At 53.8% G+C, this 25259-nt stretch overlaps 7 protein-coding genes across 7 annotated transcripts; 5 read left to right on the top strand and 2 right to left on the bottom strand.

Annotated features, from left to right (window-relative positions):
• Positions 1-113: 113 nt before the first annotated feature.
• On the bottom strand, positions 114-1470 carry BO95DRAFT_364491 (uncharacterized protein; the record flags this gene model as incomplete). The annotated part of the gene is made up of 2 exons (XM_025582660.1): positions 114-1239; positions 1325-1470. Coding segments are annotated over 2 exons (1272 nt in total), but the record flags the coding sequence as incomplete, so codon positions are not given.
• Positions 1471-3070: 1600 nt separating this feature from the next.
• BO95DRAFT_364596 (putative PHD finger domain protein) lies at positions 3071-5752 on the top strand (the record flags this gene model as incomplete). The annotated part of the gene is made up of 4 exons (XM_025582662.1): positions 3071-3802; positions 3851-4570; positions 4712-5551; positions 5612-5752. The coding sequence occupies 4 exons, from the start codon at positions 3071-3073 to the stop codon at positions 5750-5752; spliced, it is 2433 nt and encodes an 810-aa protein (XP_025441579.1).
• Positions 5753-6317: 565 nt separating this feature from the next.
• BO95DRAFT_415097 (Gfo/Idh/MocA family protein) lies at positions 6318-8221 on the bottom strand. Its single transcript, XM_025584338.1, has 5 exons — positions 7921-8221; positions 7694-7856; positions 6888-7586; positions 6719-6809; positions 6318-6657 (listed from the first exon to the last, which is right to left on the bottom strand). The coding sequence occupies exons 1-5, from the start codon at positions 7942-7944 to the stop codon at positions 6393-6395; spliced, it is 1242 nt and encodes a 413-aa protein (XP_025441578.1). The 5' UTR covers positions 7945-8221; the 3' UTR covers positions 6318-6392.
• Positions 8222-8504: 283 nt separating this feature from the next.
• On the top strand, positions 8505-9719 carry BO95DRAFT_474024 (dihydrodipicolinate synthase family protein). Its single transcript, XM_025589770.1, has 2 exons — positions 8505-8585; positions 8638-9719. The coding sequence occupies exon 2, from the start codon at positions 8640-8642 to the stop codon at positions 9645-9647; it is 1008 nt and encodes a 335-aa protein (XP_025441577.1). The 5' UTR covers positions 8505-8585; positions 8638-8639; the 3' UTR covers positions 9648-9719.
• Positions 9720-11894: 2175 nt separating this feature from the next.
• BO95DRAFT_415091 (F-box/WD repeat-containing protein) lies at positions 11895-14125 on the top strand (the record flags this gene model as incomplete). The annotated part of the gene is made up of 3 exons (XM_025584337.1): positions 11895-12065; positions 12093-12895; positions 12948-14125. The coding sequence occupies 3 exons, from the start codon at positions 11895-11897 to the stop codon at positions 13918-13920; spliced, it is 1947 nt and encodes a 648-aa protein (XP_025441576.1). The 3' UTR covers positions 13921-14125.
• A 338-nt stretch (positions 14126-14463) lies between these two features.
• Positions 14464-15588, top strand: eb1 (microtubule-binding protein BIM1; the record flags this gene model as incomplete). Its single annotated transcript, XM_025585060.1, has 6 exons — positions 14464-14477; positions 14577-14648; positions 14739-14773; positions 14835-14912; positions 14983-15467; positions 15532-15588. 6 exons carry the CDS (start codon positions 14464-14466, stop codon positions 15586-15588), a joined length of 741 nt encoding a protein of 246 aa, XP_025441575.1.
• A 7915-nt stretch (positions 15589-23503) lies between these two features.
• Positions 23504-25183, top strand: BO95DRAFT_343911 (Gfo/Idh/MocA family protein; the record flags this gene model as incomplete). The annotated part of the gene is made up of 1 exon (XM_025581979.1): positions 23504-25183. A coding segment is annotated over one exon (1680 nt), but the record flags the coding sequence as incomplete, so codon positions are not given.
• Positions 25184-25259: the final 76 nt, after the last annotated feature.

The following is a 25259-nucleotide window of genomic DNA, read 5'->3' as shown; positions in this document are numbered from 1 at the left end:
TCATTGTCACGAGTCTTCTGTCTCACTAAAAATGAACTAGTCCGAGTTAAAATACATGTCAGGTCGGGGCCGTCGATCTTCTGAGATCTCACATCTGTCAGAAGGGCTTAGACTCAATTGCCAGCCTTGTATCCCAGGATACTAGCCACCAACGCCTCCAGCGCATAATGCGCATCGTTACCCGCATTGTGAAGATGCCACGGCTCCAAGCCCAGCTCTGTCATCACCGTCCCCAAGGATCGGGGTTGCATCGGCTGCTGCTGCTGCTGCGGATCGGCATGCATAGCGCAATCAAGTCCGGCAGTATCCAAGCGGTCATTCACCATCTCCAGTGTCACCCCGATTTTACGGAGGTGTTCTAAATCAGCGGCGAGACTGTGGCCAACAAGCACCACATGACGATCCTCCGATTCATCCTCTTTCTTCTCGGCGACAGCCACCTGCTGGAACGCCTCCTGCACGACCCCCTTCAGGTTTTCCAGCCCCACGAACTCACTGGTCCCGAACCGAAAGTCCCCCGGGCAGCCCCTCACGAACTCGTTGTTGATAAGATGACTGTACTCGCGCACGCGCAAGTGACGGGACCGGATGGCCCTGCGCCAAATGACCCCATCCATCGAAGAGGGCCGCACTCCGTGCAGCTTGCGCATATCCAGCACCGAGAGGCCAACCTCCGTGATCTGGGAACTGCAGCGCTCGTTCCATTCCACATCCACACTGACGAAGATAGGATCCTTCCAGAACGCGAATGGGGCCACGGCGTCCATGTTGAATGGGGCGTATTTCAGGAATTCGTCGATGGTGCCCGCGGGACGCATCCCCAGGTACTGTTGCGCGCGGAGCAGCGACTCCTTGTGCCGGTGCTCGAGCTCCATGCGTTGCTGCTGCTTCTGGGCCGCGTTGGTCTTTCTCTTGCTCTTCATGGCGTCGCAGGCGGCTTCCAGCATCGCCTCGTAGGCAACGGCTAGCTCCCTGTGCTCGTCGCCCAGGTCTCTCCAGGGGTCGAGGTAGCGCTCGGAGGGGGGTGGCACACGGGCTTGCAGACGGTCCTTGGCCTCCCGGTTGGTGCTGGTTCCCAGGAACTTCGGCTGCGGGTATGCATCATTGTCGAAGGAGAGGACTAGGCCCATGTCGCGCTCCGCCGGGAGTTGGAGGGTGCACTTGAAGGTGCGGTTAATCTCGCCGAGGAGGCGGCGGGCGTGCCTGGCTGGGGTGAGTAGAATGCATCGACAGCCCAGGCTGGAGGGCGTATAGTGGTAGTAACTGACAAGCATAAGACATTAGTGATAACGACAATGCTTTGTTGGGAGAGGAATGAGCATACATGTCCCAAGATCGGGCCCAGAATTGGTTCTTGTCGAAGAACCGGCTGGCTATCTGCTGGGCCAGGCTGTCGTCTTTGATGAGCTTGTATGGGTACCGTGAGAGGGCGATAATGGGAGTGAAAGTCTTGTCGCTGGGGTCTTCATGTAAGGACTCATCGGTCGCCGTGCTTTCTTCAGAATCCAATTGTTCGGACTTAAGCACTGCGCGCTTGGCTCGCGCTGATCTTATGCTGACATGCTGCAGTTCGCCAAGCACAAGTTCCTCGAGTTCCGGTCCTTCGAGGTCGCTCTCAGTGGGTAGGTGTTTCTGGGAACTGACCTCCTGGGTTTCAACACCCTCAGAACGATCGTCCTTATGCTCATCATCATGTTTGAGATTCCCGAGCTGGATACTCTCTGGCTTGGTGTTCTCTGGTTCTGTTCCTTCGAGCTTGGCCTCCTTAGACTGGGCTTCCTCGGTTTGGTATTCCTCAGTCTTGGTATTCTCTACCTTTGTTCTTTCGGAGTGTCCTTTGAAGGTGGGCTCTTCGGGCACTCTTTCTTCTGATATACGAGGGGTAAGAATTGTTAGTCCATAATATCTCTTACTATGCGAAATAGAGTGATCAATGGTTCAGGCCAATGGTGTTCACGCGCATCCCCAGTTGGATTCCCAAACCAGTCAACTTACGGTTAAGATGAGTGTCCATCTTCAACAGCTCGTCCTCCCCAGCAAACAGGTAGTTGAGTCGCTGGACTGGTGTCATTTTAGTGGCGGTTGTTGACCTTTGACAACGTGATTGAGTAGCGGGGAGAATTGATGGCAACGCAGATGAGAATAAAGAGATGGTGGGAAGAAGAAAAGGGAAGAGAAGATGAGCAGGAGGGGCAAAACACGTCGTTTGTCTAAGGAACAAACGGCGGGGCTGTAGTTGTGCAACATCGTAGCAAGGAGGTACAAGTATCGATCAATTCACTGAAGGGACATACTAGGTAGTAGCCTTCACTTTATTTTTTACATTTTTCCGGTTCTGTTCATGTGTGCTGAATTCACTATATTGAGTGTAACAAATAATAATTCTAAGCAAGTTCCTCACCACACCAGTGAAGCAAGTATTGCGATCTGTGTGAAAATTGTTGGTGGTGTAGGGAATGTTCACACTTGGGTTTGTGTCCGTCAAGGCATACAGCATATGTACTGGGGGGTGGTATCGATGCTTGACCAGTAAGTCAACATCACATGTCTTTACCACCACCATACTCTACCCAAGTACATACTGGGAAAGTGTTTAGTCAGTCCAGGTGGATTTCCATGATGAATCATTCTGCATCCACACACTATCCAACAACATTGCAGAATATCAACATCTCTCGGTCTCCACAGCTGACAGCTGTCGGATCAATCTTTCTCCCCTCTCCATGCTGAGTCATTTATCTATTCAGCCAATCATTGTTTATCTCCTTCCACTTCCACTTCGGCTTCACTCAACAATAACAAGACAATTGCACAGCTCAACCGATCGATTATTCGCCATTCTTTCTTCAATTTGCAACTGGTAGCTTGTGCAGACTCTTCTGTCTGGCAAGCTCTCCCCATCCATGTAAAAGTGCGGACCAGTCCCTCTTCATGGCCGCACCCTCGCCCAGGGTGCCGTCCGTCCACCACCTGTGACCATCTGTCCGCCCGTTCCTTCGACGCGCCTTCTTTTGCCCCCTCCCTCTCGCCTTCCCACTCCTACACTCTCTCCGTTTACTTGTTGGATGGTATGGCGGACTACCACGACCCTGGGGGCCTCATTCTGGATGGGCTTTTTGACCCCGACGCCCAAGCCACTGTCACTGACTACATTGACTACACCGAATACCTGCCCGCCGACCTCCTCCGTTCCCTCACTCTCATCCGCGGCCTCGATGAGCGCTACCTGGACGCTACCCAGGGCGTCCACGAGTTAACCAAAACATATGGCCGCCTTCCTGACCTTCCTTCCGATCGGCGTCCCGATGCGCGCGCCCTGCGCAAGGACATCTCCGCCCAGCTCGATCGCGCCATCAACGCGCGCGAGTCCGCCTACGCTGAAGCTTGTCGCCTATACGAGGTCATTGACCGTCACTACAGTCGCCTTGATTGCATCAAACGCAAACTAGAGGCTCTCCCCAAACCCGCATCGCGCGAACCCACACCACCCCCCGCTCCTCCTGTCCAGACACTCACAACCACCAAGCGCGGCCGATCGGTCAAGAAGGTTGATGACCATGCTGTGGCTCCTGCGCCGCCGACTACGCGCATTACCTTGCGCCTTGACAGCCGAGAAGGTAGTCGCGCAGTTGCGCAGCCCAAGTCGCGCACCCGTCGATCGCTCATCGCCGCCGAACATTTGACCGACTTTAACCCCGATTCTCCCATCGCCAGCACAGAACATTCTGATGACGAGGCGAACGCTCCGACAACGTCCTCCGATTCTCAGCCGAAACCTGCCGCTGCTCCTCCCGTTGCTTCTGTCGACTCATCTACTCCCACAACCACCACTTCACCTGTCAAAGAGAAGAAAGCCGCTCGACGTTCACGTGGGTCTGGGCTGGTGCCTGGGGTTCCAGGTACCAGTGGGCCTTCCATATCGATCAGCGGTGCGCTGGCCATGCTCAAACCACCCCCTGAAGATGCCAAGCCTGGCAGTGAGGACATGCCGTGGTTGCGGCTGACTGAGTGGGAGATGACCAAGCTTCGCAAGAAGATGAAAAAGAACGCGGTGTGGCAGCCGAGTGAAGTCATGATCCATCGCGAGTTGGCGCTCCGTGGTCGCGGTTGGGGGGCTTACCGAAAGGCCAAGGAAGAAGCTGATGCGTCCGGGACTGAGTTCCTTGACTGCGACGACATTATGAACACGTACATCCCTGGAAAGCTAAGCAAGCGCGGTGAAGCACCTGTTGACATTGAGGCACCGTTTGAGACTAAGCTAAGCAATAGAGGTATGAAGCTGAACGAGGCTAAGAAGCTTAAGCGTGAGAACCAGGCGCGTGAGCAGGCAGCGGCAGCCGCTGCTGCAGCCGCTGCGGCCGCGGCCGCAGGTGATCACACAACAGCGAAAAGCCCTGATCAGCCTACCTTAACACTCAAAGGACCTTTCGCTCCAGAAGCGTCACCGGCTGCAAGCAAACCGAGTCGTTCTACCGCAAAGAAACGCAAGGCGGATGAAGTAACTCCGCCAGAAGCGACCCCTGCAGCTCCTGCAGCTCCTGATACTGTTACTCCTCCTGCTCCCGTTACTGTTACTTCTCCAACTCCCGTGGCGTCCCCACCCACAGCTGCTCTCGTTGCTCCGCCTGTGGCAGCGGCTGCTACGGCAGATTCTATAATCCCAGTAGCTCCAGAGGCCACAGAAGCTCCAGAGGCTACAGAAGCTCTAGAGGCCACAGAAGCTCCAGAGACTACAGAAGCTCTAGAGACTTCAGAGGCCCCAGAAGCCGCAGAGGCTGCAGAGGCTGTAGAAGCTCCAGTGGTCTTAGAGGCTGCAAAGGCTCCAGAGACTTCTGAGGCTCCAGCTGCGCCCGCTGAATCTACCACTCCTACCGAGGTAGAGACACGGACCTCATTGCGCAGCGCCAGCAAACGCCGTCGGATCAGCAAGGGATCCTTCACTCCTGCCGAGAGCAACGCAACCATGCCAAACCCGGCTCCACCGACCAGCCCAGATGCTGCTGCGGCCGAATCAGCCGATGCGCAGAAGCAGCCAGTCTTGTCCTCCCCAGTCAGCAATAAACGATCTCTTCCCCCTCCAGCTTCAACTACCACTGGCAAAGCACCAGCCACTGGCACGCCCACACCCCCGGTCACTCGACCTTCGTCCCGCCGAGGTGCAGCCCTGTCAGCGGAACCGACCAGCAACGCGAACACCCTGCCAACAACCGGCCGCGAGCTCCGCCGGAAGAGCGCCACGCCTGCGCGACGCACGCCTGTTCCGGAGACGGCCCGTGCCACAAGTGTCAGCGCGCCCCATCGCAAACGGAAGCGCCCTGCGCCCGGTCCCGTATCGTCAGGCCAAGATGGCGGGGCCGCAGTCAGCTACGGCCGACGCAAGGCCAAGCCTGGCAAAAAGCGCATTAACCTGCTTGAGGGGGACCTTCTGAACCGCGACGACATTCGCATTGACGAAGACGGTGTCCTGGAAGAGATCGACCCTAACGAGCCGCGATACTGTATCTGCGGAGATGTGAGTTTCGGGACCATGATTTGCTGTGAGAACCCGGATGTAAGCTTTTCTCTTTTCCCCATACCTTCCCATTTATATCCAAATCTAACAACAAACCAGTGCGACCGCGAATGGTTCCACCTGGACTGCGTGGGGCTGTCGGAAGTGCCCAGTCGAACCGCGAAATGGTATTGCCCAGATTGTCGAGTGAAGTTCAACAAGGGAGTGGATGGGATAGTGAAGAACAACCCTCGGCGGTGATGGATCGTCCTGATTTTGATCCACTACATTTTCTTTTTCTTTCCTTTTTGTTTTCGACTTCCACCGCCCCAGTCCGCCCACCCCTGGAAAAGGCTTTACATCCCTTAAAATAGTGGCGGCGACCTGCTACGAGACCACGATCTGCCAAATTTTCGTTCCCTTCTTCCCGTCCCGTTCGAAGACTTATGTTTATCATCTCGACTTCCTTATTTGGGGGTGGTTGTTTTAATTCCGAAGGTTCAGTTGTTTGTCCTTCTGTAATTCGCAGCGTGGCGAAAGTGATTGATTTGGGTGGGAGTTTGAGGGAGTTTTGATTCTCTTTGTTTCAGACAAAATTGGTGATACCATGACAGATCGATCTTTATGTCGTTCGGTAGTCCAGAATTCTCTTTCTCTCTGTCTTCATTTCATTCCCCCATCTTTTCTATGTGTACTTTTTTATTCTACGAGAGAGAGAGATAGGGATATTTACCACAGAACTATTTCCCCCTTCGTTCTTACACGCTACAAAGCTTTGGATGCTTATGAATCTCTAGGTGCTTGAGTAAGATGTTTACATACGTTAACAAAAACACGCGCACTATATACACTGGTCTGCGTTCATCATCGTCATCGTCAGAGGAAAAATGGGTTAAAAATTTTACTTCAACTCCCACTGGCCGTCGGCACTGACGATCTCGACCGACCGCTTCTCATCCAAGGAGACGCGACCGGCGTGCAGGATCGCCGTCGTGGCGATGGTGTTCTGCAGCGTGGGCAGGGGTCTGGCGTCCAATTGGTCTAGAGTGACGCGACCCTCGTTGAGGGCGGTGACAGCATCGATGAACTTCTCGAAGCTGATGTATCCGTAGCCAGTCTGGCCGCCGAAGTTGCCCTCTTCGTCCGGGGCGTACTTCATGTAGAAGCTGGGTTTTGATTTTCGTTAGGTCATAAATCCTTGGGGAAAAGAAGAGGAGGCGAACTTACGGGTTCACCCAGATCAATCCCTGCTCATCTTCGGTGACGTCGTAGCCACGCTTGGCTTGGTTCACGCGGACTTCACCCTTGGAGCCCATGTCTGATGGTCCATGTTAGCAAGCTCTCTCTCTCTCTCTCTTCCGCCACTTGAGTATTACCGAAGGAAGGGAGCACATACAGTGGAAGTACTGGTTCGAGTGGACGCCGGCCTTCTGCGGCGCCGTCCAGCTGGCGGTATACACGCCGGTGGCCAAGCGGCCGCTGCCGTCCTTCTTGCGCCACTCGACCAGCAGGGTGATGGTGTCCTCGGTCTGGTTGACGCAGCCCAGCTCGGTGGCGGTGCCGGTGGCGGCGCTGGCGGTGACCTTGACGGGCTGGTAGTCCGGGACCATGCTCTCGTTGATGTCGATGTGGTGGGAGTTGAGGTAGTAGGAGATGTCGGAGTCCTTGCCGGCCCAGGCCTTGAAGGTCTCCAGCTGCGACTTGGGCTGGCTCATGTAGCTGTAGAAGTAGTTGAAGTCGCCCAGGCGCGCCGCCTTAGCCCGCGCGTCGCTGTACGCCGGGTCGAACCGCTTGTGGTGCTCGATGAACACCAGCACCCCGTGCTTGCGCGACTCCGCCAGCAGGTCCAGGTGGTCGCGCAGCAGCTGCGTCGCCGGCTTCGTGATCAGCACGTGGATCCGCCGCTGGATCGCGTACAGCGCGATCGGGTAGTGCGTCGGGTCCGGCGTGAAGATCGTGATCGCCGACCCCGCCGGCAGCGCGTCGATGGCCGCCTTGTACGCTTCCGGGTCCGTCGTGTGGTCCGCCGGGAACGAGGTGAAGCTGGTGTCCAGGTTGTTGTAGACTTGCGAGATGTTGCGGTGGAGGTGGTCGCCTTTTTTGGGAGGGTTGCGGTTTAGTCAATTGTTTTTTTGGTTTTTTTTTTTTTTTTTTCTTCTCAATTGGGGTTTGTTTGGGAGTGTGGAAGAGAGAGCAACGTACGGATGCCTGGGAACTTGGAGCCGGATACTCCAACCATGCTCAGATCGCCCACTTTGCCCCGACGACGCAGGTCGAACAGCGTCAGACCCACGACACCGACTTTCTTGTCAGAGGTCGAGGCAGCACCACCGACGTAGCCGGTGGTGTACTCGCCCGTTCCTACCTGGTATGCAGTGTCAGGACTCCTGGTGGGGATTTGGTAGGAGGGAGGACGGGGAAGCCCTTACCATCAACACAGCGGGAGGAGCCATTTTTGTGAAATGTGAAGGGAGGGAGGAACTGGAGGAAGAGGTGAGGATTGTGATCGAGGAAAATGAGCAAAAGAAAAGAAACCAGAATTCAGTTAAAGAAGTGGGTGTCAGGAGGATTTATCCACTGGACTGGAGACCTGCGGGGTTCAGTAGCCGACGTGGAGGAAAGAAGGAGGGAGGGAGGGATTTCTGGTACGGACAATTGCATCAATCAATGATGTTCTGGGCGGAAGAAAGAAGACACTCGTGATGGCTGAGGTAACTTTGAGTGTTCTAGACAGACCATAACTTGTAAGACTCGCTGCGCAGGTAATACGTCTGTCAATGACATCGAGGTTGAGTGTATGCAGCCTGCATCGGCGTTTGAAGCGAGTCTGCTCAAAATCTGCCCAAAAATGGCAAGTCTACTGCCGGCACTTGTTGATTGGTGGAGAAATGGACTCCGCGCCGGCCGTGGGGTTGACGGATTACGGGCCGGTTACCATTTCAATACACGCGGGGTAAACATGAGGGGTTATAAGAATCTCCCTCAAGGCTGTCTGTCTGTCGGTCGGTCTACACTTTTTATCTTTGCACTCCTTCTTTTTCTATCTTCAATTCAAGCATCCTACCCAAGCATCCTACCTCTCTCGCAACTGTCAATTAAGTTTGTCCTTACTCAAGGCGAGTTTCTCTACCTAACATTGAAGCGCAGAATGTCCCGCACTCCCCTTCGCCCCGGAGTTTACGCTCCCACTATGACCTTCTTCAACCCAGACACCGAAGACCTCGATGTTCCCACCATCCGTCGTCACGCCGTTCGCCTCGCCAAGGCCGGCCTCGTTGGTCTCGTCTGCATGGGCTCCAACGGTGAAGCCGTGCACTTGACCCTGGCCGAGAAGAAGACCGTCATTAGCGAGACCCGCTCGGCCCTGGTCGAGGCTGGATTCTCCAACGTCCCCGTTATCGCGGGTGCCAGCGAGCAGAGCATCCGGGGTACCATTGCCCTGTGCAAGGAGTCCGCGGACGCCGGAGCCGAATACGCCCTCATTGTTCCCCCCAGCTACTACCGCTACGCCGTGGGCAATGACCAGACCATTTACGAATACTTCACCGCCGTGGCCGACGAGTCGCCCATCCCGCTCATTCTCTACAACTACCCCGGTGCCGTGGCCGGTATCGACATGGACTCCGACCTGATCATCCGCATCTCCCAGCACCCCAACATCATCGGCACCAAGTTCACTTGCGCCAACACCGGCAAGCTTACCCGCGTCGCCTCGGCCCTGCACGCCATCACCCCTCCCTCTCCCTTGAACCCGGCCGCCCGGAAGTTCCCCAACACCAAGACCGAAGCCAACCACCCCTACGTCGCCTTCGGCGGTATCGCCGATTTTGCGCTGCAGACCCTCGCCTCCGGTGGCTCCGCCATCCTGGCCGGTGGGGCCAATGTCATTCCCAAGCTGTGCGTGCAGATCTTCACCCTCTGGAGCGAGGGCCGCTTCACGGAAGCTATTGAGGCACAGGCGCTCTTGAGCAAGGCCGACTGGGTGCTCACCAAGGCCGCTATCCCCGGCACCAAGAGCGCGATCCAGAGCTATTACGGCTATGGTGGCTTCCCCCGCAAGCCCTTGGCTCGTCTCAGTGAAGAGCAGGTCCAGGCTGTAGCAGAGGGCATTAAGGATGCGATCGAGGTGGAAAAGACGCTGCCGGATGTTGCCTAGATTCTGTCTTCTTTCCCCTCCCCCTTCTCTAGACCTTTTGTATATATGATGAAAATGAAACCTTGATTCTCTCTTCCGATTTTCCAATTCCTAGCGCTTCGCAATAATCCGCAGATTTGCAGCAGAGGAGGGGTAAAGTGAAGTGGGATGGATTAACCCGAGCCGGACTTCTAACCGAAATCCGAGAGGGAGAGACCCCCACGCCAATGACTGTCGGGTGGGTGCTGATTGGTGGAGGGTTTTTTCCGAGTGGGAAAGTCGTTGAGGGTAGTGAGAGTGGGAGACCATAATACTAGAAACTTATACCAAGGTGAATTGATGCTACTGGCATAAGTCATGTTATTCCTGATTTATGTTGATGCTGATTTAAGCAGCTAGATCCCTCTGGGCATTCGTAAGGCTCTTATCAGCATCAGCCCCCATCTCACGCCATGCGGCTGTCAATGGGATCTGCATTGACCACATATATCGATGCTGGAACTAATATATGACCCTCAGCAGGGAGGATATGTGGACACCTACACGAATCACGACTGTATATACATACACATGCATTTCGTGGTATGAAATGATTGAGCATGGGTATTGCTCTGGATGGCAATATGCTTCTTGTCTGCCAGAAGCATTCGACTGGAAAACTGTCTTTCCTGTGTTGAGATAATCCCAGCTTGAACGGACAAATCATGGTGCACTGCGCACCAGTATGCATGATTCAGCAACAGATTTCACGTGAAGCGAGGCAAAGAGAATAAAAATATCATCGAAATTCGGAGCACACAGAGAGCCAAAACCGCTACGTAGTCAGATCACCCTGGGGTTACACCCAGCCAGGAACAGGACTCTGCAAGCCATTGCTTGGAATCTCATGCAGTCTCGCCAGTCGAGAAAGATGGCCATCTTAATGTTCAGGGTTAGAGATTGTACCCAACCCGTTGTGTGTGGTCTTGGTCTTTGACTCACGCAGCAGTTCAACCCAAGGCCATACTTAAAAGACTTGGATACTTATCTACAGTGATGCGGCCCGAGCGAATTAATCAATGCCTGATTATGTTTGCAGCGCGATATCGACTTCACAAGATGGCCGATAGTCGGGCCAGGTGGGCATTGTGAAAGAACCACTGAACTTTGGGGGGCAGTGGGCCAGACCACAACCGAAGGCAAACCCCACGGGGGCGGGCGGGAAGCAGATGGAGTCGATCGGGTAAAAGGGGGGGCGGTCGGGAGACTAACCTTCGGATTTTCACTCCTGGCATTCGCATTCAACATACCAATCCGTCTCGAGGGAGTGGTCTGTTCTTGCTGACTCTCCAACAATCACCAAGTCCCTGCAAGTAAGTAGGAGATTGGGGACATGATCCCACCTTCTTGCCAGATCATCCGTTAGGCAGCCAGGTCGATGCCAAACCAACTCACTCCCCTCCTAAACCCTACCTACCTTACTGAAACCGGGCAGTGAGTGATTACCGAACCGTGAGTCCGAGTAGATACAGTCAGCCTTAACCAGGGGGGAAAGAGAGAAGAACAACCCTGGGGAACCATGGGATGGAAGAACAGAAAAATTCATTGTTGACCCAGTGTGTCAGTCCGCCACTTCCAATCGGAGGAAGGCAAATCCGCAAAGTGGCGTCTCACCGCCCCCTCCCCCCAAGGGCACTGACACCCTTTTTTCTGCCCATTCATTGTTCATAGCGGGAGTATTGTCATTCATCCCGGTCATTCATCAATCATCTTTCCCCTGATCCTCATTTCTGCTTTTTTTTTGGCTTTTCTTTTTCTTATCTTTTTTTTTATTTCATTCTCGTCTCTTTCTTATTGTGTCGATTCTTCTGTGATTAATCTTTCATATCACTTCTGTTCTGTCTCATATTTTTTTCTGATTCTTTCGCCCTCCCTCTCTCTTTTTCTCTGTCTCAACTCCTCCTATCTATCACCTTCTCTACCTCCTTCGTTTCCTCCCTCCCCTCCATTATTTGGTTTTATTCTGGTGGTTGGTGCGGCTTATAGGGCGTCTTCATCAGTCTTGTCCCTCGTTCAATCATCGCCCTTGCCTACGCCTTTTTCAGCTTCGGGTCCCCTATTACCTCAGCTCGTCGGCGCTACCTGATACAGCACAGCCTCCCTTGCGTTTTATCCCCGATAGTGTGGTTATATCTGTCTGCTATACCTCACGGTGATCGCTCCCGCGTGACTATCTTCTGCCCCTCGGAACGGTCGTCCTCCCAACAAACTTGCAACAGATTCGACACAATGGCACCAAGAGACAACAACGCAGGCAATTCCCGCCGTCGTCCCTCGCTTTCTTTCCGCACTCGACCTCGGACGTCCACCGTATCGACCGTTCAGACCATCGGACCAGATCACGAGCTCTGGCATGGCCTTCCCGTTGTCGACTCGGACGTTGATGGGTACGATGGGCAGGTGTTGGAGGAACATCACATAGGAGAGCAGGTTCTGGAAGACACAAACCAGTTTCCTGAACCCGCCCCAAGGCGCCGCGGAGCGAAGAGCTTCTCCAGTCTGCGGCATCCCGTGGATGGGTTGCGCGCTTTGGGGCGTCGTCTTTCTGTGACAATCCGCAACAAATCCACGAGACACTCGGCCAATCCAAGTGAGGATTACACCAGGAACTCCTGGTGCAACGAGGCCAACGTTGATCGCCGTTCATCGGTCCCTGGTCCCGTCCCCGGTAATGGCCTGGCTCCTCCAGTCTTCCCGGATGACATTTATGCCGGGGCGTCTGCTCGTGCCGCGGCCGCCGCTCAAAATGAACTGGCCCGAGCGCTGCGCGATGGGGTCAAGTCTTCAGAGACGAGATTAACTAGGGACTCGGAAAGTGGCATTGGAATCGATTTGCGCGACCGCTCCGAGCTCTCTGACTCCGCTCTGGCGGTTGTGCGGATCGACCCCGTTGCTTATCTCCCTCCGGAGATTATGTCACAAGTGTTCTCCTACCTCGACCCAGAGTCACTGATGCAGACAGAGCTAGTCTCGCGCGCCTGGAGTGAGCAGGCTTCCTCCCGGCATATCTGGCGACATGTGTTCCGTCACGCCTACAGACACCATCGTCCCAGTGGGCTTTCGACTAAGAAGAGGCAAGCTGCTGGTTTGGGCAAGGCCCGTCCCGATCAAGACTGGAAGAGGATGTTCCTTGTGCGGCGCGCTTTGGAACATCGTTGGAAGGAGGGCAAAGCCGCTGCTATCTACTTGCATGGCCACACGGATAGCGTCTACTGTGCTCAATTTGATGAGTATGGCTCCTTTGACCGTCAAAAAAATACCTGCCTGCTGACTCCATTCTAGGGACAAGATTATCACTGGCTCTCGTGATCGGACAATTCGCGTCTGGGATGCTCATTACCCATGGCCATGCCGCAAGATCATTGGCCCTCCGCCTGGTGATGTTCCCGGCATTGGCCCTGTCAACAATCAAACGCAGCAATCATCCGGCAAACCGCCCTTTCTTACTATCTGTCCTCCACCCACTAGCTCTGCAGGCATTGTAGCTCCAATGGAACAGAGTGCGGACTACCATAGCGCCTCAATCCTCTGTCTGCAGTTTGATGACGAGATCATGGTTACTGGCTCTTCCGATTTCACCTGCATTGTGTGGGATGTTCAGAATGACTACAAGCCGATCCGTCGTCTGGAGGGACATCGGGCTGGAGTCCTTGATGTTTGTTTTGACGATCGGTATATTGTCTCATGCTCCAAGGACACCACGATCTGTGTCTGGGATCGCCACACTGGTGCTCTGGTCAAGAAACTGCTTGGTCACCGTGGCCCTGTCAATGCCGTTCAGCTCCGTGGTGACCTGGTAGTTTCTGCCAGTGGGGATGGTATCGCCAAGTTGTGGAATATCACTTCCGGTCTCTGCGTGAAGGAGTTTCCCAGCAAGGATCGGGGCTTGGCCTGCGTTGAATTCAGTGATGATGCTCGAACCATCTTGACGGGTGGTAATGACCATGTGATCTACCAATTTGATGCAAATACTGGAGAAATGGTGAGCGAGCTCAAGGGTCACGAGGGGCTCGTCCGGTCTCTGCACCTGGACAACATGAACCAGCGCATCGTCAGTGGCAGCTATGACATGAGTGTCAAAGTTTTTGATGCGCAGTCTGGTGAGCTGTCAATTGACTTACCTGGCTGGACGACCAGCTGGATGCTCAGCGTCAAGTCCGATTACCGGCGCATTCTTGCGACCAGTCAAGACTCTCGTGCCGTTATAATGGATTTTGGATATGGTCTAGATGGCATAGAATTATTAGAAGAGTGAAGAACTGGATAGAGTCGCTAGACGTTCTCACTCCATGAATTTTGGTTGTCGGTTTTTTTGGGGGGGAAAAGTTCATGCTGTTGGCTTGGCGGAGTATACTGGGTGTCTTGGAATCTTTACTTGGAATGCTTCTTGATATATACATTAATAGCGATAGAGCGCGTCGACCATTTTATCAGTCACCTAAATTCTACATTGACTTTGGACTTTCATTTACATATCTAAAGACTTGGCATTGTTGCCTGATTTGTAAGGCTCAAGTGAGACAAGTAAGATCAGAGAGGCGGCGATTGACATTGGACCCAATCGGGTTAGCGCCTCGCAGTCCCGTGGGTTTTGGCGACAGCAACAAAACACTCCCCCTCTGCTCTACTTGGCCTTTGTTTTTCTCCATAATAAACAAAAGTCTGAACATATTTGGTGACAGGCCTTCGTTGTTGACTGCTCTTCAACTTCCTACGACCTCTCTTCCAATTCAAGCGATTCCTCTGCCGTTCTTCCACACCCTTCTCAACCCCAAGCCCCGACCTAAAATACCCCACCATGGGCGAATCGAGGTTCGTCGAGCATTCTGTTTGGATCTCACATGCGCGACGGCAGCATCAGCAGTCGAGATCGAAAGCGACCAAGGCTAACATGATTGCATGAACCGATAGACAAGAGCTGCTGGCATGGCTTAACAACCTGCTGCAGTTGAACATGACCAAGATTGAGCAGTGCGGTACCGGGTATGTTCTCCTCGCGAAGAAGCGGCTATTATGCTGGTGGAGGACCTCCGTCGAATGAGATCGGGATATACTGATGCCCTGGGTTTCCAGTGCCGCATTGTGTCAGATCTTTGACTCGATATTCTGTGAGTGCAGCACAATCTCGCACCCCCTTTTCTCCATAGCTGACTGATTTATCTTCCATAGTGGACGTCCCCATGTCTCGTGTCAAGTTCAACGTCAACAGCGAATATGCCTACCTTCAGAACTTCAAGGTGCTTCAGAGTATGCCACTCAGTCATATCCGGTTCAGTGTCGAGACAACCGTGTTAATATCTGCTCCGTTTCCTTCTAGACATCTTCGCAAAGCACCAAGTCGACAAGCCCATCCCGGTAGAGCAGCTCACCAAATGCCGCATGCAGGATAACCTGGAATTCCTCCAATGGACCAAGAGATACTGGGACCAACACTATCCTGGCGGTGACTACGATGCTGTCGGTCGCCGCAAGGGCTCCGGTGCTCCTCCGTCCGGACCGGCTTCTCGCACTAGCTCCAGCGCTGCTGGCAGCGCCGCTCGCCGTGGCACCACCCCGACCGTGGGTGCTGCTCGTCCCCGCGCTGCCGTCGCGGCCGTCTCGGCCAACACCGCTGCTCTGCAGCAGGAGATCAACACCCAGAAGGAGGCCATCGCTGGGCTAGAGAAGGAGCGGGATTTCTACTTTGCTAAGCTCCGGGACATCGAGTTGCTGCTGCAGAGCGCGATTGAGCAAGACCCCGAGTTGGAGAAGGACGAGGACTCGTTGGTGAAGCACATCCAGGGTATCTTATATTCGACGGAGGTATGAACTGATTCTATCACCCACGCGTTCTATTAAGGGAGAGGATAGGCTAACATAAGAGCAGGAGGGATTTGAGATCCCTGAGGCGGAGGCCGGCGCGGACGAGCTGGAGACATTCTGAGTCCGTCGTAACCTTGGTCCTCAATATTAATACCCCCTTCATAGCACACTGCGCAAGCGTTAAGTCGTCGCTTGACGACGTTTGTTTTGTTCTAATTCTCATTTTCTTTCAATGTTCATTTTGCCACAAATTCTGCCTAGACTATTGGTCGAGATGATGCCTGATTTGGAGAGAGGTCGAGATGAGACGATACGTAAGAGGAGAAAAGGGGGTGAAACCGGCACAACGTGTGTTTCGCAATTCATTTCGAGATGGACAGTGGAGTGGGGGGAGGTTTCTAAAGAAAGCTTTGTATAGTCGAGTCGGGATGAGAGAAAAGGCCAGGCAGCCGGCCAACCCTTCGGAACTTCTTCAATTCTCATGCATGTCTTGCTATTTATTGTATCTGGTAAAGGAATGGATCTCGACGGCAGTTGTTTCAAGTCCATTCTCGTGTCCATACCATTCACGTCTTATAGTTCGATTACTGATATCAAGGTAACTCTCTCGAATTCGACCAAGTGATCTAAGTATAGTTATTCGATCATCACCCAGGGCCCTACGTAAGATCCCCCCCACTCTTCGTCAACTCTCGGGGGGGGGGAGAGACCTCTCGCCATCCAGAATCCTGCATGGCAGATCATATATACCGAGTCCTTTGGATCCTCGGCATCTCAGCGAGATCCCCCTCCCCTTCCCCTCATTCCCAAGCCCATGCCATTGATCAGACACCCAATGAACATTCCCACAAAAGAGGCCCTGGACTGCACGAGTTTGACACATTCCTCACACCAACCTAACCCCTTCCGTCATTACCATGATCAGCCAGCCGCCAGGGCCATAAGATCGGTTAGCAAGGCAAACCGACAAGAAGGTATATCTCTGAACATCAAAGAAATTGTGATATCGTTTGACATGAGAAGGATCCATGGAACCTTTGTATAGACTACGTAGACTAGACCACATACCGGTAGGCAGTAGATACCTGCACCTAGTCATCTCGCAGTGCAGTGCTGGGATATAAATAGTTCCGCTCTGGGAGTGGAGATTTGAGACACGGGAATCGGATTAGAATTTACGAGCGGAGGCATACGAAGGCAGGATTACGTAGGTAGGTATTTTGATGGGGTCTCCGCTTTGGTCTAGATCTCTGTTGGTTTTTTTTCCTTTGCTTTTTGCTGTTGTGGTGTAATGGTAGTGGTGTAATGGTTGTGGTTGTGGTTGTGGTGGTGGTGGTGGTGGTGGTGGTGGTGATAGTGATAATGGTGGGTTGGTGGTTTTTGACGGGTATGGTTGGGGAGTTTGGAGGATGAGAGGTTGTAATCGTTCGGTTTTTGGGGAAGTTGTGGAAGCTGTGCGATGGATATTGATCCGGATACTATTGATCTCTGAGTTATTGTTGACTGTGAGAAATCTGGCGGGATCAACTGAAGGTCAGGAAAATGCTGTTTTTCTTTAGTCCTGGACTTCGATTGATGTTTTGTTGAAACCAGAAACAAGCTCCAACGAATAATGAACGAGCCGAGGACTAAAGAGCTTGGGGAGGCGGTGGCAGAAAATACAAGCTGTTGCTGTTGTTGCAGTGCCATCCACCTTTCGTGTCAACAACCATCCTATGACCAATTCACATTGTCTAACTATGATAAGTCTGCCAGAGAAGAAGGAAAGTCTGCCGGAATCTGGCTTCGGCCATGTTCAGAATAAATCATCTTTGAATTGCGGGTCAATGCTTCGTTTCAGCATCGTCCTGTGGTGCTGGGAAAGTTTGCAACGGACCAGGTTTCTGCAACATGAGAACAAGTATGTACTTCGGATTGCTGAGTATATGTGTCTCCCGAAACTTTGTGCGAGTCAACCATCAACCATCGAGTCACTCACCAATGGGTGCTTCCAAGCTCGACATATGGATGTCGGCTAGTAAGTGAGTGAATGGGTATGCTCAAACAGGGGTTGCTGAGGCTAGAACTGACTGGGAAAGTTAGTGTCGATCTGGGACCCACAATTGGGGGGTGAAATCGCCAGATTGGAATGATTGAATATGAATGAGTTGCTTGTTTTTCTTGCCTATCGGACTGGATCATCTAAGAATGAAGACTGTAGGGGATTGTATTATCAGCATATAAGTTGAAGGATTAATAGGAGAGTTGAATGGGCGATGACTTACTAAGTAAGTATACAAGTTTTCCTGTCATTGAAGTATGCATCTTATCGATTCTGATTGGAGGATATTTCTTACCCTTCGATCGGTTGCCAGTGCTTGTTCATGTCCGTGATGGCGGAAAGCCAGACCAGCTACTTGAGACCTTTCTCGAGATTCTTTATGTGCTTGTACGCATCCTGCAAGACCGGAATATCTTAAGCTCGGTACCTGCATCGGTCGGTTGCATGTGAATCCTATCAGCTTTGGTGAAACGATGTCAACCTCAAGTAGATTCTCCAAGCACCAATCGATCAATGCTCGCTCGAGTCCTTTTTAGCTACTCTCCCGCCCCGAGTGAAACATGTCATCTGAAACATTCTCCTCTTTCGAAGGATCTCTTCTACATCGACGGCACCCGAATCGTGCTATCTGCTATGCAGGTAGGATGGAGTTTGCCGATAACCAGGGCACGGGGGGGACAGATGATCTTAGACACCCGGGGGAAGGGGGTTGGGGACGAGGCCAAGGAGACGGGATTGTAATTTGCACTAGCTACAGTGGTTAGTCTTGTTTAGAAGATTACTCAATCTGTGGGAACGAGTTAAGAGAAGTCACGATGCTCAGGCTTGCTCAGGCTTGAATTGTCGTGGGTAGGACAATATATTGCGAAAAGATGCTTATTCGGAGTTCGTATCGCGTGGGCGAGTCTAGCTCCGGCCTGGAGAGTTCGAGGTGCACTGCATAAGGCCCGGCCGAGTCCTTGGGGTCATTCGGCTTGCTGCTTAGCAGACTGGACCGTTTGGCTAAGCTGGCATACTAGTGACTCTTCCCCTCCGAGTACCTTGCCGCGTTGGTGGTGACATTTGGGGTGGGAAGGGCTCCCCTTACGTAGCTCCTCCGAATGGCTCGGAAAAGCTCAGATGAATGACTCCATTGTCAAAGCACCCCGAGTCCTTTCTTCCAACGGAAGAACGAAGAGAAAATTCTGCGTGCTTAGCTTCTTCTTATCAACCCGGTTGACGATGGTTGCCCTGCTGTATCCCGACCCATCTCTTTCCTAGTACGTACCTCTCCCTGCTCGACTTTGGGCTAGTGTATGTGCGGCACCCGCAATAGACGGGAATCGACATGCACGATTGGGTAACTCTGGCAGCAAGAGAGGGTCTCTCGCGTCGTGAGTAGAATGGGATGGCATCATCAGTGTGACGGGGGGGGGGACGGTGGTCGGCCGTGCGATTTGATGGATGGAAGTTCTCTCCCATTATCATTTCATTTCATTTCCTAACGGTCTAATGAAACTTAGCGCCCGGCGTTTTATTAACCTCAGCCTTGGCATCCCCTTTTTGGTCAAGCATTGAAGTTGCGTTGCCGGCACGGCAGAACATACAGGAACTCGGGAGTCAATCCTCTCTCTCTCAATCTTACGTACATCATAACACAGATGCAAGCTACCAGGAAAAAGCAAACATGTTTATTGACACCCGTTGAGGAACACTTCGAAAGAACCTCAAACAGAGAAAGAGAAGGAAAACAATCAAAACCCAAAAGTGGCAAAAGATGATGGGCAGGCTGCGGCTACAACCTTGTCTGTATGCGGATCATTGGGGGGGCGGATCATGGATCTTGATTCACCATACGCCGTACATTACATTATTGCTCTCCTAACCTGGATCTCTTCTCCGACTGGACTGGAATCCATCGACTCAGGCAAAAATATTTGCGCCTTCTGGCAGATTACCTTTCCCTCGTTCCCACGTAATTGTCCAATCTGCGAGTCTCCATGCAGGCTGTTGATTGGCAAGATGGCAAATTAGTGGTCTCAATGCCCCATAGTCGTACTGGCTTGGTTTCGGTACGGCACCCACTCCGACTAACGTCGACGCTGCTGCAGGTCTAAGACCTATTCTTAGGCCTGGCCTGATCGAAATGCGAGTGAGTGAAGTGAGTGAAGTGAGTGAGACTTGACTTGGGCTTGCCTGCCCACGCGGGTGGTTTCCATGGGTCCTGCGGAGGAGGTCATGTCGAGACTCTGACTCTCTTGTCTCTGTTGTCTCTTTCTCTGTCTTGTTCTGGTCTTGTTCTGGTCTTGTTTTGCCCGTCCTGGTTCCTAAATAACTTCGCCTCATACAGCTTTGCCTACTATTCTTCTTCCCCTCCTCTTTCTTCCTTCTCCTCTTCCCACTTACCCTCCACCCCCTCCTCCCTCCCCTCTCCTATCAATCCTCCCAAAGCTCGACTACCTCCTATTTTTGTTTCTTTTTTAATCTTTTTCTTTTCTCCCGATCTCTCTTCTTAGCATCCACCGTATTGACCTATCTAATCCTGATCTTAACTTGCCTCCCGATCTGAGGCGTTGAGTCCATTCATTTGTCCTTTTCTTGTTCGTCAACGGAACCACTGCAGCCGGGACTGGCTGGGCTATCCCAACCTGTGCAGTACAGTAAGCCCCCGCGCAGTGAACAGTGCCAACAACGAAAAGAGGCCAGTGCGATTCTATTGTAGGCCAAAGGAAGTATCGTCTCCGCCATTTCCGCCGACGAACTGAGACCGACACGAACTCGAACCCGGGGCGAACAAGCGAATATCCGACGAGAATCCGTGGTGGCAGACTAGGTCCGGAACCTTGGGTTTAGCGTGGATCCTCTCTGCCCGGTGGGAGCCTCAAAGCAATTTACTCCCATTCAGCTTCGGTGTTCTTCGTCGTCTTCTTCTTCTTCTTCTTCTTCGACCCTCATTAGAGCCGCCCCGCGGTCAATCTCAAAACTCCTCCCGCAAGCATTGCTCTGCTGCTCGGCCAGTATGGATCTGACTGGAAAGCGCAATCAATAAGCCACTCAACAATCAGGTCAACCTCGGAACAACATTGGATCCACCACACGATTGTATCTTTCCGCTGTTTCTTCTTTTCTTCTTGTTTGCAGGTAGGCCACTCAACCCATCTGCTGGATCTCACTCTCTCCTTCAATTATCTCGGCATTTAATGGAGCTGCTTTGGTCAGACATACTGACATCAGGGGCAGCCTGTCGCACTAGGTCTGCGTCTATGCCTTTCGGATTCTCTTCTCTTCATCTTGTCCTATTCTACCGGTTTTTGTCGGCTGCTTGTCCCGGCTGACGTCCACTCATTGCTATTCACAAATCATCGCTGTCCGGAACTTTCACCAGCAGCATTTCAGATCGATTTTCGACAGTCGCTCTCTTAGCATTCGATATCGCAGTCGCCTTTCTGGTGTCTTTCATTATTCATCGACTGAATTTCGTCATTGGTTTTCCATCTCCACGCTCTTTCGACTTCCATAGCAACCGACTTTCGAACGGCCTTCGCCATCACACTCCTTTTCACTGAGCAGTCGCGTGTTTCGCAGGCAGACAACCTTATTTCATATCCTTACTTTCTCGTTTCAGTCGATATAGTGGGCAGAGTGGGCAGTTGTGGTAGAGAATTTCAGCAAGGCTGTATTTGAGGTTCACTGCGCAGTATATCATTAGGTGAGAAATCGGCGGGTCGACGCGCAATAGGGGCTTAGGCAGAATGGCCCATCATGGAACTGGGCATACGCGATTTAACAGATCGATGAGGAAACGATACCAGTCAGACGAAGGTGGGATGGGAGTTGCAGGCCGGGAGCCAGACGCCAAAGATTTGCCGACCACGATGTTGCAGGAAAATGAGGTGTCCGGGGTGGGGGACGAGCTCGCGATTCGTCAGGAGGGTCAGACTCAGCAGTCACAAAACAGCGGGCAATCACAACATATGAAACGCCAGGAATCAAACACATCTTCAGACGATAAGACGACAGTTGTTACGACAGTGTCCAACGTGGTGGATATTGGCTCACAGACGACGGGGCTGAGCACAACAGAAACCCCCTCCGCCACATCTGACGAGTCCACTCAAGCAACGACATCTGGCTTGTCGGCGGAGTCAGGTTCGGTCACGGCACCAACTTCGGCAACCGAATCCGCCGACGGGCAATCGACCGCGTCTCCAGCGTATTCTTCTCCCACCGCAGATACTCCTACAGTGACCACGGCCACCGAGCCGTCCACCTCCGTTCCTCCGTCCAGTCTGAATCCGTCCAAAACATCAACTCCTCTCTTTGGCACTACCTCGACCCATCTTCCGGCGTCCTCCACCCCTATTCGACCGACAAGCACGGGCACCGACTCAAGCGCAACTTCGACCCAGACTTCCAGCACAGCTACCACGTCAAGTTCAAGTGTGTCCTATGTCGACGGCTATCAATCCGGCACAACGACTTCTCACGTTTCATTCGAAACGGCCACGACATCCCTTTCTTGGTCTGGTACGTCCTCCTACGCTGGAGCCTGGGGTACGGCCACGAGTGGCGCAGTGGGAGGAGCAGACGCCACTGCCACCGGGCAATCACCATCGGCAACCACCGCAGCCGCCGCTGCTGGCGGTCTCAGCACTCAAGCGAAAGGCAAGATAGCTGGCGGTGTGGTTGGCGGAGTAGCGGGTGCCATGGTGTTTGTTGTCTTGCTTTGGCTTCTGCTGCGCCGACGCAAGAGGGCTATTCTTCCTCAGACACGTGATGCTCTTCCTGCAGCGGACATGGCTGGTACAGCCACTACCGAAGGATCCATCACCCGCTCGGCGGAGATGACTTCGCGCCGATCCAGCAATGACCCGTTATTTACCGCCTCGTACTTTGCTCCGGCGTTCATGCAACGGTGGCGCCAATCGCACATGACCACTCGGACGACGGATTCGGTGTGCTCCGATAGTAGCGAACGTGGCTTTCAGAAGATTTCGGGCCGGAAAATCCCCTCAGTGTTACATTCGGGCGGTGATGGGTATGGTGGCGGTGTCGAGCAAACCTCACCCACGGCATCTGAGCCCAGCTCTACCTATGCCGCTCCAGGATCTCCTGTGATTCCGCGGTCGCCTCCCTCGCAGCCTCCGTTGACTACACCGTACGGCATGCCCCTCGACACGAGCTATACTCGAGAGGCGGATGAGCCAGTTCCGGTGGTCAAGTTCCGTCCATCTCCTGCTCGGACTGTGACGGGGTCTAGTGGTGGTCTGAACAGCGAACCTTCAGCGCCGCGTATGATTCCGTCCGTGCATGTGCAGGTGTCTGGTTCTCTCTCGCCGACCATACCCAAACGGCCAGATGCGTTAGGTCGAAGCCATCCTAGTTTCGATGGCAGTCGAGGCAGCCGGTTCACGGAAAGTATCTGAACCACGCTCGCCTGGAAATGGTGGACGGCCTTTGTCGTCTTCCACCCGGTGCATATATGCTTTTGAGTTTCTGTACATAAATCTGGAGAAGTTGTACATGGGTTCTTGGGTGAGCGTTGGAAGCTCGGTGATGACTGGCCGGCAAGGAAAGAAGGGGGGAGGCTTTGTTTGCCGGCCAATTCGGAGACCGCGACGGAGGAATGCTGGGTCTTTTACGTCTTGATTCTGCACTACTTGCTAGCCTGTTTTCGTTTTCTCTTTATATGGATACCCCAATTCATTTCTTTCTTATTCTGCTTATTTGAAGGGGGGCTCAATGTACATTCGCCTATTAATTTCTAATTAATGGACAATCTGACGGTATCCACTGATCTAGATTTCTAGAGTTACCTGTCAATGGCTGTCGATCGATCGTTGCTCTGCTGGCAGATGACATAAGATGTCGTGGACCAATCAGCAGTCGGGTATTCTCAGCATTTGTCCTACTCATACTATAAAGAAATCATACACTTCCCTGGACCCCCTCCTCTCCCCAACTCATACATACATACATACCATCCATCGGAGCCAAAATGAAAGAGCCTGCTCTCCCTCTCTTATCCTCCACTCTTCCTTCTGTCAATCCTTCTCCCCGCCCGCTCCGGTTCCTCGTCATCGGTGCGGGATCGCGGGGAAATGCGTATGGGCGGGCGGTGACCAGCTCCACCGCGGGGATCATCCATGCTGTCGCCGAACCCCATCCCTTCAAACGTCGCCAATTCGGCCGCAACTACATCTGGGGCCCCAACAATCACCCCCAAGAGGGGCAGGAATTTGCTGACTGGCGCGACTGGCTCGCCTGGGAGGTCCGTCGTCGCGAGCTGGCCTCGAATCCCATCCGTCAACCCTCATCTACTGGAGCCGCGGCAGCAGCAGGGGTAGACGGAGTCTTCATCTGCACCCTCGACGAGACGCACGCGGAGATCATCCACGCCATCGCTCCTCTGCGCCTACATATCCTGTGCGAGAAGCCGCTCGCCCTCTCCCTGACCGACTGCCTCAGCGTCTACCACGCCCTGCAACCCCACACCGTCACCACTATCTTCTCCATCGGCCACGTCCTGCGCTACAGCCCGCACAACATCCTCCTCCGGCGCCTGCTCCTCACCGACCGCGTCATCGGCGACATCGTGTCCCTGGAGCACTGCGAGCCCGTGGGCTGGTGGCACTTCGCCCACAGCTACGTCCGCGGCAACTGGCGGCGCGAGACGCCCGCGGGCGACGGCTCGCTGCTGACCAAATCCTGCCACGACATCGATTTCATCATGTGGCTCCTCTCAGCACCCCCAGAAACAAGCACACACACAAGCACAAGCACACACACAACGACACCGCAACCGCAACCGCAACCGCACCACCCCCGCACCATCACCTCCACCGGCTCACTCACCCAGTTCCAAGCGCACCGCAAACCCCCGGCCGCCGGCGCCGCAACCAACTGCCTGTCCTGCTCCGCCGAACGGGACTGCAAATACAGCGCCGTGAAAATCTACGACGAGCGGCACGTGGCGCGCGGCGACTTCGACTGGCCCGTCAACATCGTGTGTCCGGACATCGAGGACGTCGTCGCGCCGTACCTTGCTCTTTCGGAAGCTTCCCCCAACCCCACAAACACAAACACAAACGTCACCTCTGAAGCAAGAGCAGCAGCGTCCGCGCACCTCCGCGCCCGTCTCCGCGCCTCCCGCCCCCTCTCCCGGAACGAACCAGGCGGTCCCCCCTCCTACGGTCACTGCGTCTACGAAGCCGACAACAACGTCTGCGATGACCAGGTCGTCACCATCAAATGGGATGATCAAGCAGGTCAGCAGCAGACGGCGTCGGCGACGGCGTCGGCCAAAACCGCCGTGTTTCATATGATCGCCCCGACGGAGCGGCAGTGCGAGCGGCGCGGCCGGGTCTACGGCACCGAGGGCGAGCTGGCGTACGACGGGCGGCGGATCGAGTACTTCCGGTTCGCGACAGGGGCCACGACCGTCATCGACGTGCCGAAGCAGCCGCCGGAGGAGGAGAAGGCGCACGGTGGCGGGGACTATGGGCTGGCGCGCGGGTTCGTGGCGGCCGTGGACGCGGTGGTGAATGGTGGGTGGGCGGCCGAGAAGGCGCAGAGCCGATTTGTCGGGTGTACGTTGGAGGAGGCGGTGCGGAGTCATGCGGTGGTGTTTGCGGCGGAGGAGGCCAGGCGGGAGGAGAAGGTGGTGAGGTGGGCTGAGTGGTGGGAGGGGAAGTTGCGGGGGTCTCGGTGATTTTTATTCAATGCTGCTGATGGTTAGGGGGGGTAAAGAGCCGGGCTATGGTTTATGGCTT

The sequence above is a fragment of the Aspergillus brunneoviolaceus genome, assembly GCF_003184695.1.
Source record: "Aspergillus brunneoviolaceus CBS 621.78 unplaced genomic scaffold BO95scaffold_39, whole genome shotgun sequence".
Classification (NCBI taxonomy): domain Eukaryota; kingdom Fungi; phylum Ascomycota; class Eurotiomycetes; order Eurotiales; family Aspergillaceae; genus Aspergillus; species Aspergillus brunneoviolaceus.
The sequence above is the reverse complement of the archived record's forward strand: the minus strand, read 5'-3'. Positions and strand labels throughout refer to the sequence as shown.

Bases quoted from the DNA above. Each gene is read 5' to 3' on its own strand.
- BO95DRAFT_415097 (XM_025584338.1), bottom strand. From the start codon at position 7,944: ATGGCTCCTCCCGCTGTGTTGATG. The intron at 7,587-7,693 runs GTACGTTGCTCT...CTCCCAAAAAAG, and splicing joins CTCCAAGTTCCCAGGCATCC to GCGACCACCTCCACCGCAAC. The intron at 6,810-6,887 runs GTATGTGCTCCC...ATGGACCATCAG, and splicing joins CTCGAACCAGTACTTCCACT to ACATGGGCTCCAAGGGTGAA.
- BO95DRAFT_474024 (XM_025589770.1), top strand. From the start codon at position 8,640: ATGTCCCGCACTCCCCTTCGCCCCGGAGTTTACGCTCCCACTATGACC.